This window comes from Zonotrichia albicollis, chromosome 22 (assembly GCF_047830755.1).
Source record: "Zonotrichia albicollis isolate bZonAlb1 chromosome 22, bZonAlb1.hap1, whole genome shotgun sequence".
In the NCBI taxonomy this organism is placed as follows: domain Eukaryota; kingdom Metazoa; phylum Chordata; class Aves; order Passeriformes; family Passerellidae; genus Zonotrichia; species Zonotrichia albicollis.
Window position 1 is genome coordinate 6,594,826 of NC_133840.1, and position 13,466 is coordinate 6,608,291.

General features: G+C 43.0%; 1 protein-coding gene across 12 annotated transcripts in view; it reads right to left on the bottom strand.

The window, feature by feature from the left end:
- The window catches only part of CUX1 (cut like homeobox 1), a 272,878-nt gene that overhangs the window by 85,856 nt on the left and 173,556 nt on the right, over nucleotides 1-13,466 (bottom strand). For all 12 annotated transcript variants that reach the window (XM_074556863.1, XM_074556862.1, XM_074556857.1 and 9 more), the window contains exons 10-11: nucleotides 3,524-3,628; nucleotides 926-1,114 (exon numbers count right to left, since the gene is read on the bottom strand). In XM_074556863.1, coding sequence (XP_074412964.1) covers nucleotides 926-1,114; nucleotides 3,524-3,628 — 294 coding nt within the window. The remainder of the gene's footprint in view (nucleotides 1-925; nucleotides 1,115-3,523; nucleotides 3,629-13,466) is intronic.

Sequence of the window (13,466 nt, forward strand, 5' to 3'; positions counted from 1 at the left end):
ATCTTGTTTACACTTTGGAGCTCATAGATGGTGGAACAATGAAGGAGACAGGAGTTACAGGAAACTGATTCATACCCCACGTCAGGAATCATTTCTCATGCTCACTCAGAGATCAGAACTGTGTGGGCTCAGCACAGGGAAAGTGAAACTGCCCAAGAGAGAGGTAAAAGGGTCACTCAGAGAATTCTTAGCTGTTCCTTCTGGTTTTAGTGCAGTGCTGCTCCTTTGCAAATGAGTACAGGGCCAGACTGCTAATTATAAATGGTAATTATTGTGCAGCAAATACACAGTTAAAAAAAATGAAATGAAAAAATTATTGGTAATAATAAATATTATTTAAATAATTAAATGGTTATTATATAAAAACCTTCTCCATGTCCTGATTTTACTTGTTTCTATGCCCTAAATGATAAACTAAAATCTAAATTATACACTTCCCATTTCCAGTGGAGAGAACTGGAGGGGGTAGCAGGCACATTGAAGGATATACCAATTCCTTGCAAAATCTTCAATATGTATAACTGCAATGGGAATTAAAAGTTTGAAAATCTAAGAGGGATTTTCTGTGCTTTTTCAGTTTAACTGCTTCATTACATATCCATGCTCAGTGTCTGCTGGGGCTTGGTGGTGAAAACTAAAAGGTATCCTAAAGGTAGTTTTGTCCAATGTGCAAGAATACATTTCAAAACAGTGAGGACTGAGTCATTTAGAACTTCAAAAACCTGTGATCCCTTAAAACCCATATATTCAGGTGGTGGAATGGGATGGGTTTGAAGGTCCCTTCTAACTCAAACCATTCTGTGATTCCATGAATGCCACAGAAACCAGAACTCAGCTACACCCTGAAGGAGCCAACAGCTCAGGACCACAGGAAACCCCAATATCATCATCTCTGAGATGTTCTTTGGGCAGAAGCAAGCCTTACTTTGAGTGTGCTGTTCTTGGCTGTCAGCTGCTGCTCCAGCTGGGAGATTTGGCTGCTGGAGTTCTCCCTCAGCTTGGTGAGGCTGCCCTGGAGCCTCTGCACGTCCTCGACGAGCTGCGCAATCTCGCGCTCCTTTGCCGCCAGCTCCACTTCCAGGCTGGAGCGGGTCAGCACCTCGATGGCCTGCTCCTGCAGGGAAAACACCATCAGGCCACAGAAAGGAAGGAAACTGGCAATTCCCCAACCTGGCACTCCTCTGATTGACATTGGGAATGTGGAAGATGGAATTTCCTACACCCCAGGACAGCTCTCTGGGAAAGCAGGGATAACAGAGGGAATAAATTTCCCTATTTGGTAAGTGCACTGGAAAGATGCAGCAGTGAAAGTCAAAGGATTCTATTTAGATCTATTTATTATTAATAGCCCAAGTGCTTTGACAACTATGAAAATCTGTGCTTACAAAATACTAATCAGATAAAATATTCTGAAGTAATGGAGCAGAATTTCTTAATCAGGAACGGCAGAGCCATGTGCCTGTGGGCTCTCTGCATGCACACTGCACGTTTCAGGCAAAATTGTCAAAAATTGCCCCAAACTGCTACTTCCAATGAACTTGATCCTTGCATGAAAATTGTTCATGTTAACATTATTGCAAGCATCCCTCCATGGGGAAGAAGAGAGATGTGACAGCTCTAAGACAAGGCCATTCTCCCTTTGGTCACCACTTTCAGAAATTCCCTTTCCTAAATCTTCCCTCTTCCAGTTTCCCACAGCTGTAAAATCTGTCCTCAAGTCTGGAACTGACTTCCTGGGAGGACAAGGAATCAGAGTGGTCCAGAAGGAGGCAGATCCATTCAGGAAAGATAATGGAGACTAACTGCACCATCTCTCTCTTTCTGTGCTGGGAGATTACAGCTGGGATGCACTGGGGAGCTCTGAGCCTCCTCCATGGATAAAGTGAGGGAAGCCTTGTGCCTGTGTGGGGGACAGGAGGCAGCCCAAGGAGGGGCACACATTCCATTACAGAGCCCAAAATGCATCTGACAAAGGTTAATGGCTGTTCCTCAGAAGCTCCAGTGAAGGAGGAGAGAATCCATTCAGCAAGAGGCAGATGAAGATGGTGAGCACTAAACCAAAGATCTGTGGTGAAAGAGCTGAGAATTCACCCCAGTGACACCCTGCCAGCTGAAGGTGACACTGCAGCAGATTGAAATATACTCCATACCCTCTTTTCTGGGAATACAGGAACAACAAAATCCCCTTTCCCATATCTTCTAAACATTCAGCTTGATTCTCAGTGACTACACCCTGCTGCACTCACAGAAAGCTGCATGTACTAACAGCAGTTAACAACACTCTCCTATTACACTGAATTATACTTTTAACTTGAAAAAACCTCTAATTTGCTTGCATGAAACATCACAAGTTGTATAATCATCTGCTGCTTGTGCCTATTGAGACTAGAACGTAGAGTCTGAAATAAGATAGATAATGATCATTTTCATCCTGCAGTAGTTGTCATATTAAATATAAATGAAGTGCAGAAGTACTATTAAATACAAGAAAGACCTAATGTTAAAATAATGATAAGACTAGGACACGAGATAGGAAGAGGCAGGTAATTCAGAGTTACAAGTGATATTCAGGCTTTTTTATTTTTTGTTTTGCAGCCTACTTGCCTATCTTTTGACTTCTCTGAGAAAATACTGGGTTGTATTAATAGACAACCAAACAGATCTGGAGGACTTATGGTTTGTTACTCATTCTCTGCAAATGATTTTTAAAGGCAGCCATGTGTTCCTCTGCTATCAGTGTCAAGCACGTATAAGGCTTGCAAAGAAAAAAGAAAGCAATGATTTCTTTTGTTTCTTAAATCTGCTGCTTAGAAGTAGACTAAATTTCACTTAATTGCATATTTACATTTAAATACTCCTATTTCTCCTTCGGCAAACAAAAATCAAAATAATCTGGCTGCTCATCTGTGATACCTGCTCAGCCAGGGCCAGCTGGAGCCCTGGAACAGCCCCTGTGCCTGCAGGTCCCATCAGCAGCCTTGGCTTCATTCACAACCACACAGGGGAGGAAACAAGCAGGAGTGCAGGATATCTTCTCAATTTCCAGGGATTTATAGGAGTAATTCTCAGTTTAGATACAGCCAGTGAAAACTGGAGTGGTATTAAGTTTACTTCCAGTTTTTCTGACAGCACAGACGTGGAGTTAGGAGAGGCAGGAGCTTTGGGATGGAGCCCCACCTCAGGGCCCCATGTGCTGATGGCCACCAAGGCTCTCCTGCTGCCTCCATTTCTCCTCTGCTGATGCTGTCAGCCACGTGAAATGATTTCTGAGAGCTGTGCTGCCCACCTGGGGCAGGGAGTGATGGATCACCCCAGAGCCAGGTGACCTCTGTCCTTCCCCTGCCCTCCTCCAGCCACCAACCCCTCAGAAGCTGAACCCCACCACAATCCCAGAGGAACTCCGTTCCCTTTCACTTAAAATATGACTTCAAACAGCTGTTTTCATAGCTGTGGGCATCAACTGAAGGAGCTGTACTGCAGGAATGTCAGAAACCTGTAAGAGTCAGTAAATATTTTCTCTCACCACATCAGGTGCCTTCTGGATCTGTGTTGCAAGTTGGAGAGATTTGTTAGCTGATGAGAGCTGCTCCCTTAAGGTCTCTGCCTCTCTCTGAGCCACCTCTGCCCTCTGAAGGAAATGAAAAGGGGTGAAAAGAGAAAGTACATTCAGTTTAACAACTGACAATTATTACAAGAACATTCATCAATTCATGCCTGACTGAATATAATTGATTTTCCTAAACACTCAACCTAATAAATGTTAGAAAAAAACATAGAATGTGATGGATTTTTATTTTAAACAGTACAAGGAAGAAATAATTGAGCGATTATGACAGTAATTTAACGCTAGGAGCAAGGAATCCCCTGCTGATACTAATGCTGCGGCCCACTGAATTTCCCAGACTGAATAAATACAAGTGGAAATGGAGTCTTTTTATTCAATTTCTTTCTATTCTCATAGACCAAGCAGATTTTATTGCAAGGCTCCTCATGGGAATAATTCTCACGGGTAAATGCTGAATTAAAAGATATTCTGACCACTCTCTCAAACACACATACAATGTTGTGGGCTGTCTTTCTGCAGTAATTATTCCCTAAAACATGAATTGTTAGATTCTTTTCTTTCAGCAGGTCTATTTATTCAACAATATTTAACCCTAAAGTGACAATTTTGCACAGCTCAGTTATCAGCTGCTGAGGATTTATGCAATAGTTGGTAAGCCTCTGACTTGGCCACTGGTCAAAATTCCCATCTAAATATTGAATAGTGATAGAAAGGAGAAAGAATGATGAGGAAAAATTGTCTGTATGAGAGTTTGGGCAGAGACAGATGGATCAGTAACTTCAGGCAATAAATAGCAGCAAAGTCCTTTTCATAACTGTCTGTAAGCTTCTGTTAGAAATGGAACAAAACCTGCTTCTTTTACAATATACACTCCTCCTGGCAAGGCTGTCTTCTCTCTTTTTAAAAAATGTATTTTATTGTTATAAAACCACACTGCTTTCCTCCTTGAGTAATCACTGCTTTTTGCCTGGGCTACACCACGCAGATCATGCTGTGCTTTCAGAAAACAGCCAAAATAATTTTCTCTCTCCACTTCCAAGAGCTCTCACCAATTCTACCAAAACCATCAGCTGCCACCAGAGAAGGTCACAACTTTTCTTGACCAGCTGATGGATCCCTTCCTTCATGGAATGATAAATTCCCACTGCCATTTTTGAGCCACCCAAACTTCCACAGACTCCTGGCTAATCCTTTGGAAAACCTAGGTCTAAAATCTAAATATAAATCTAAAATAGTGAATATAGAGCATACAGTAAATATAAAACCTGCAGTGAATATAAAATTATAGTGAATATAGAAGCTATAGCAAATATACAACCTATAGTAGTAAAAAACATATAATGAATATAAAATCTATAGCAAATATAAAATCTATAGAAAATATGAATCCTACAATGAATTTAAGCCCTACAGCCCTGTGTGTGTGTGGTCTCTGACTTCCTCCCCAGTCAAAGCATTCTCTGCATGTTTAATCAATGAGTAAACTAACAGCAATCAAATCCTAAATGCATCATCTGTGCTATTTGCTCACAACATTGTATTAAATGATTTTGCATAGGTTCTACAGCTGTAATTAAAATGTGATTGTAAAAAGTACAGTGACGTGGCTCCAATAATCAGAGCAGGGGACACAGCCTATTGTGTGCTTAGAAAACGTGGAAACAGCAGCAAAAAAAGGCACAAAAAGAGGGATTTATGTGGTTTATGTGGCTGATAATATTAGGATAAATACTGAGCTAACAATACACATTGAGATAAATTATTTTCTGGTACTTTATTAGATGTGCAGCTACATATATTGATCTAATAACTGCAGAACAACTCCAGCAAAGCAGGACAAGTTACTACACTGTGGCACTTGCTCTTCCATCTACTGCTGGATAAGTAATGGGTTTTGCAGCCTTGAGCAATTCTGCTGATGGCTTCCATTCAGTGCAGCATTGTTTGGAGAATCTATTCAGCTTGCATGCAAGCAAACCACAGAGGATATTGCTAATAGGTGCTACATCTGCATATACAGTGAGCTGTCAGCTGCCCTTTCTGCACAGCCTCCCCAGCCAATTCCCAACACCTGTTGTGATCCTCAGAATAATACCAGACAAGATTTCATACCAGGCATTGTTAAAAATACATCAGCACAAACTCTGGGCAATTCTATTTGGGAAATACTGGTCAATTCCCCTCTTTTTCCCCCCCCTCTCACAGAATGGAAGCTTTTTAGAGGCAGAATTACAGATGCGTTCAGTGTCTGGAAAGCACTTTTGGGTGCTATTGCAATATAAATTATAAATGACACACAAAACTCTGTTAAAAGAATGCTAGTTTCACATGTGAGCACTTACAAGTTTGGAAAAGCCAAGCCTGAGGCTGGTGCTCGGATGGCACCACACAGGACCTGCTGGGGCTTTTCCAATGAGATTTTCCCAATGAGGTGCCCTGGTCCATCAGCTCTGAGAGGAACATGGCTTGGTGAGCGATCTCCTCTTTGTCCTCTTGTTCCCTGTGTGATCTTCATTTGCTCTCAGCTAATCCCACTCCCCTTTTCCAATGGCATTAACCCTTTCCTCATGGGAGCTCTGCTGCACCACCACAGTGCTCCAGGACATTACGGACTGCACTGGCAAAGCCCTGGCTGGAGCTGGGTGGGTTCCTGGCACATTTCCCTGCACAGCAGCCCTGGCTGGAGGCTCCCAGCCCGGCAGGAGCTGCCCCTGCCCAGTGGCTGAGGTGCTGCTCCCCTGCCACACCCTCTGGGTTTGCCTCTTCCACTGCCACCCCTCTCTGCTTGTCACTCTGTCCCCTTCCTAATTCATTTAGGAGCCCCATCTCTGTCCCCTCTGTGCTCCAGGGAGCCTCTAGCTCCAGGCAGGCAAACCTAAAGAACATCCACAAACTTCCACAATGAGCCTTACCCCCACGATTTCCTCTTTCCTCTTCTCCTCGTTGCTTCTTCTCACAAAAGGTCCTCCAAGTGTCCCGGTGTCTGTCCCCATTCCTTGCTCACCACGAGCCTCTCTCCCCGTCCTGCACCCATGCTGATGTCTCCACTCATGGCAGGGGCAGCCTGGGGAGTGTCTCCCCTCCTTGTGCCCTCACAAAATCTCACATCACACCCAAAAAAGCAGAACCTGCCTGGTGTGCGCTCACCCAGCCAGAGCAGTGACTGCAGTGTGCCTGGGACAGCAGCAAAGCCCAAACAAATTCAATCCAGATTCTGCTGAGTTTCTGTGAACTCTTTTTTCCAGACTCTTATAGGCTGGCCAAACTTGAGGCTGTTTTTTAATTATTATTTTTTTTATTTTTTTCTACTTGAAGCAACAGAAGATACAACCCTGAGAAAAAAGGGAACCATCTCTCATCAAACCCCTTCTATTAAATCCGGGCACAGCAGGCTCCTCACCAAAACAGCGAGAAAAACTCGTAACATCTGAGAGAAAATGGATTTCTTTTTTCCTAATCTTGTTCTTAAAAATGGTTGAACAATTTTTCCTGAAGTGAGAAAAAAGAGAGCAGCCAGAGACGGGAGCCCAGTATGGAAAATGGCTAAATCTGAGGAATCTTGCACAACTTGGAGCCTCTGCAAAATTCACAAAACCTTCTGTTTGTGTGGAACTGTCCCACTTCAGCTGAGAAACACAGAGATTCATTGAATTACAGAAAGGGTTTGGAAGGGAGCTTAAAGCCCATCCCATTCCACCCCTGCCATGGCAGGGACACCTTCCACTGTCCCAGGCTGCCTTGATGAAGCTCAGGCAAATCTAACACTGCCCAAAATCCTATTTTTCAGCATAGTTCAGTTGTCCAATTCCTCCTAATTCCTCCACCACTGTTTTCTAGTACAGAACTACCTCCCTGGTAACAAAATATTTCAAAATAGTTCCATTTTCCTTCATAGAGCAGGTAAATATTGTACTGCTCACAGTGGAGCCAGGAGGTCATGATTGTAACGCTGCCGTGTGCTTTCCAATTAAAAATAGAAAAAAAAAAGCCTTACACAATATATCCAGTTTAAATTATTCTCCTTGTTTCCTGACAAGATAATGAATAGCATGAACTGAGTGCTCTTCTACTTACAGTAAAATGTTAATTTGATCAAAGACCAGTGGTGTGAACAGCAAAATGAGATACTAATGTGAAAAAAAATGTATAACCTTTCCCTTAAAGTTCCACCAACCCAACTCTATCTCCTTATTCCATGCTAAATTCAGTGCTGTATGTGGGAAAATCTTCCTATGGGCGAGGAGGGGGTATTATCACAAGTAATTCTGCTGCAGTTAATGAGCCTGGTTATGGCAGCAATCACCACGCTTGGAGCTGACATTCAGACTTGCAAGCTGCTGCAAAAGCTGTGTTTCTTGGAGTACAACATCAATTAAAACACACTGCTTCAATGTGTTTTAATTTCCTAACTTTTCAGATATAAAAATTTGCTTTAAAACCTTTAGATGGCCCTAACTTGCACAGAACAGCAGCAAGGTTAGCAGAACATCAGGGACATGAAAGATTTTTCAGGGCTTTGGCACCTATTTTTTCCAACAATGGAGAAATACACGAAAAAAAGAAAAAACGCCACCAACCAGAAGAGGCTGGGCTGTCTTCATTCTTGTCTTCAGGCTATTGCACTTTCCTCTGTGTGCTGAAAGGCTGCCAGATAAATGTATTCCCAACTGATAGCCAGGCATTTTCAGGAAGCCCATGTTTGCATGAAAATAATATTAACCATATTTTGCCTTTATACAGAACTTCTCCGTGCAAGGATTTCAAATGCCCTTTGCAGAGGAAATGTTTTTATTCCCATTTTACAGACAGCGAAATCCCAGGATTAAGTGAATGCCTTCATCTGCCATAACTGGATCCATGGATGTGGGCTGGGAGGGACCTTAAAATTCATCTCATTCCCTTCCTGCCAGGGCAGGGACAACTTCACTACCCCAGGGTGCTCCAAGCCCTGTCCAGCCTGGACTGGGGCACTTCCAGACATGGGGGCACTTCCAAGGATGGAGGAATTCCAGGGATGGGGCAATTCCCAAGGGGATGGCACACAAAGAAAGCCCCCAGGCCACTGCCAAGGGAGTCAAAAATGAAAGCAAAACCTGTGGCAGGGTCTGTGCCTTTGATTTTTGACCCATGGAGCAAATTACCACCTTTATATGAAGAATTACAAGTCAAGAGAGTTTAATAGAATAATAGTTAGTTTGTCACAGGGTGAGAAATAGATTTTTGGGGTTTTAGAATGGGGGCTCAAGGTCCCAAGATGGAGGAATTTGGGCGTACCCTGTCCTCCTTCTTTCTTCTTCCCAGCCTCCATGTTCTGGGTGATGTTGGCATTTTTAGATTGGTTTAAGGTAGAAGCTCACTGTCTAACACAGGTGATAGGTATTAGGAAGTTATGGTAAATATTGTACATGTAGTTTTTAGTATAAAAGATAACACCTGTGTGCCTCAACCCAACCTGCCAGAGAGACCTCAGTGGGTCAGAGAAAGAATTTTATAGATAAGAAACAATAAACAACCTTGAGAATGAGAACAGAAGAATCCTGACTCCTTCTTTGACTGCTGGGCTGGGAAAAGAGATTTGTACCTATCTCAGAGTCACTCTGACCAGCAGAGATTCTGAGAAAATTCCCTTCATGATTCCTTCCCACCCCTGCAAACCCAGGGATGCCTCATCAGGGCTGTGGTGGTCACAGCAAACCCTCCCCCTGAGCACCAGCACCACCTGTATTGTGCTGCACTTGTGCTGCTGAGTGAAAAGGGGAATTTATTCCATCTGCTGCTCAAAACCATACATATTTTATGGCAATCTCACTTAGCAGGAATATCTTTTCGAACCATTTTCCAATGTGATTTGTTGGAGACAGGAAGGTGCCACACACAAGGAAATAAAAAATAATCTTGAGAGCAGCATTTCTGCTAAAACACCCTGGTGAGGTTTTCTTTCTACTTTTATAGCAGACACTGTTTTATGTATTTTAGTGGCAGTTTGGCTCCAAAAATTGCTTAAATTCACTAACTCTTCCTCTACAGACTTTAAAACCCAACACTACATTTCTGTGGAATAAATGATATTGATCCAGTCTAGATTCTTTAATAAAAGCTGCTATATTTTAGAAAGCACACTTTTCTTGATTTATTGGTATTAGAAGTTTCTATATTTGACTTTCTTTCCCCAGAAAAAATAAGAACTAGAAATCTGGGAGCACTATCAGCACTGTGAAGACGGAAAGAAAACCAATGGAAACATCTGGCTTTTCCAAAGGGATAACAGAAGAAAAAAAATAAATTAATTCTTCTTCTATAGCTTATACAACATAATCCACACACACACACAAAAAGTCTCATGATTTCTTTCTCTTACCACTCTCAGAATCTAAGGATACCTATACTTGAATCTGCTTTTCAAATCAATTTCCTCCTCTTTCAGATTTAAATACAATAACCCAGGAGCAACAACCCTAAACAAAGTTCTTCTCTTTTTGTTTTAAAAGTGAAAAAGCACCTTCTTCTTTGCAGGAAGCTCAAATTACAAAGCCCATTAGATTTTATTTTTTAAACTATGTGATCAATGTGTAAAGGCAGAAAAGAGATCTGGACACATCAATGACATGAAACCACAAATTCAGACTCAGTATTAAAACTTTAAAATGAGCCCAGCTGTAATTTAAAAAAATTAAATATATTTATATTAAATATATTTAAATATTCAAATATATTTAAATATTTCTGTTTTCACAGCCTAGGAATTATTCTTCCCAACAAACCCTCTGTTTTTCTCAGGCACAACTGGATGATTCCAGGTTCCTGGATGAAGTACAGAAACAGAACAATAATTCATTTGAATAAATCTGTAGTCCAAAAAGATTCCTGACTTTGCTGCCATAAACACTGGAAAGGTGTAAACTTGAAAAGGTACAGGAAAGTGCTAACCATAAATATTTGTCTAAAATAAACAATCACACAACCGTAACTGCTGTGAATGCAGAAATGTATACTGGAGCTTCATTAACTTCCCTGATTGGAAATTAGAATATTCTGGGAATCAAACAATAAAAAATTCAAAGATGCTGTATCCCAAACTATGATAAATCATTTATTTTGACAAGTACGGGTAGTTTAGTTTTAATTATTTATTCTTATACTTCGTAGCATATCAGAAAATATGCAGTGATTTATTGTGCAAAATGAAATCTTAATAAAACGAGTCCCTTCACCAAACTACAGCATTATTAAATCTTCATGGAAATGCAGGGGGAACTCTGGGTTATGTTATCAAGTTTTGTCATTGAGCTGCTGGGTTAATAAAGTGAAAAGGAGCCCTTCCTATTGTATTTGATTTATTGTGCCCTCAGTAGGAACTGAGCCACAGGGTGCTACAGGCCTGGGGATGAGCAGGGGATGGACAGGGATGGACAGAAAGGGACAGGGAGGGACAGAAAGGGACAGGGAGGGACAGAAAGGGACAGGGATTCTGCACCATGGCTCTCCTGAGCCTGGACATGATGGAATTGCACCTCTCACCATGAATCCAAAGGGGGTTCTGGCTTCTGATCCCACATCCTCCCTAAAGCCCCATGGCAGGAGCCAACAGCTCCTCCCTCCAGGCAGCTGCAGCTGGACCAGACATTCAATGCACCATTCTTGTCTTTTTTATATAAAAACCCTCTCAGGACTTCCCAAGGGAAGGGTTACACCCACATCACCCTCACAGGGGGTGCAGCTTGGTGGCCTCTGATCTCTGCCAGCCCTGCCACAAAACCCCACTCAAGATTGTGGATTAATGGCACTGAGCACCTGGATGAGCAGCTGAGAAAAAAGGAGCTGTCACCTCCCCTCATCTGCAGCACCCAGTGAGGGATTCGTTTCTCTCACTGTGATGTTTTGTGGGAAAATTCAGTTTACACCTTGTGTTAATGGCACAATGGAGAGGGAGGGAGCTTTGTGGTCACTACACCTCCCTCTCTCTGAGCAGAAAATTGCAAAGCTCACTGGCATTTAAAGGCAATTATTCTGATGAGGCAGTAATTTGTTCTGGGGTTGGTATTAAGCAAAGTAGCCCAGAAAGCTCCTGCATGAAAAAACTTGAGGATCCAAATGAGAAAAAAACATTGGGAGAAGAGAGGTGATGAAGATGAAGATAAGAATGGTCCCTGCTTCACCCCACAGGACACAGGGCTGGGAGCCACAACATCAGCTCTGTCCCTGTGGATTTGATCATTTTTATGGACACCTGGACCAAAGTCAGGGGGCACACCCTATTCCCTGGAGAGGGAAATGCATTCCCCACCTCCCAGGAGCCAGAGAGGAACAGCAAAGGAAGTTCTGAAGTGCCAGCTCTGGATTTAAAAAGAGAAAGGCATTTTCAAGAAGTGTCAGATATATGAAAATCTACATAAATTTCTTTTTCCCATTATTTTTAGTGGAAATCTGTGCTCTGAATCCCAGTCATCTGGGTCAGTGCTAATTCCAGAGCAGCAAAACATTACATCCACAGCAGCAAGGCAGTCCCTGAGCAGAGCAGGAGTCGTGCTGAGCACTACTCTTTAAAGGTAGCCTTAATAATGGGGAATGAGCACTTACTGAAATGGTAAAAGGAAATGTTAATTTAACTATTAAATACATAATTAGGTTAAGTACTTGTTTCTGCAATTGTAACACTTCAGCCTGATGCAAACTCACTTTCTGGCCTGTGCAATAGATTTAATTTCTCCCAGTAATTTTTATTTTTTTTCAACTGTGAAGAGGTAAAACACAGGAATTGCTGCTACAAAGATGAGATAGAATCCATCACAGTGCTTTATAAAGGTAAAGCATCACACAAGGCAGGGACTCTATGGGCAGCAAATGAGCTGAGCCTGCAGCAGCTCCTGCTCCTCTCCAGGATCCTGCCCTGCCCTTCTGCAGCTCCTCCAAGGCCACAGGGTCCCTTTGGGTCCCTCTTGGGGACACAAGGACAGCACAGCAAAGACATGGAGCTGTTGGAGCAATTTCATGGAGCTGCTCCAGGGCTGGAGCTGGGCTGGGAGATGCTCATCTGGAAAGAAGCTCCTGGCAGGGCCTGAAGGGGCTCCAGGAGAGCTGCAGAGGGACTGGGGACAAGGCATGGAGGGACAGCACACAGGGAATGGCTCCCACTGCCAGAGGGCAGGGCTGGGTGGGATATTGGGAATTGGGAATTTTTGGCTGGGAGGGTGCTGAGCCCTGGCACAGGTGCCCAGAGCAGCTGTGGCTGCCCCCAAGGCCAGGCTGGGCAGGGCTTGGAGCAGCCTGGGACAGTGGGAGGTGTCCCTGCCATGGCAGGGGTGGCCCTGGATGGGCTTTAAGGTCCCTTCCAACCCAAACCATTCCATGATTCTGTGATTTGGGTGCTGTGGCTTCTCCCATGTTTTTTTGAGCTGCCTCAAGCTGCTAAACCCCCAGAGAACAAACCCTTCATCCCAAATCCAGGCTTTCCTGCACCTGCTGAGCTCAGTGAACCCCCAGTGAAGGGACCCCCAGGTGCCAGAGCTGCTGCTTGGGAGGGGATGGGCCCTCAGCAGCCAGAGGGGGAGGAGGAGGAGAGGAAGATGAGGGAAAGTGAGACAGAATCCCCATCTCTGGCCCTCCAACAGCTCAGCTGAACAGCATGCTGGTTTTATGTACAGGCAGATTTTGCAGAATAATAACCAAACTAAGGGTTATGCACACAAGCAGTTGTAAATTTTACCTAATTACAAGAAAAGCACCACAATGAAGTAAAAAAACCAACCTACATTGCAGCTTTGTATCAGTTAGATAGAAAAATAGCACTTCTAGATAAATAGGTATAATCCATTTTTGGAGACAATAAGGAATTTAGAAATACTGCTCTTTAACTACAGCCCCCTTTAGACTAAGGGAAAAGAAATCAACTACTGGGTAAATC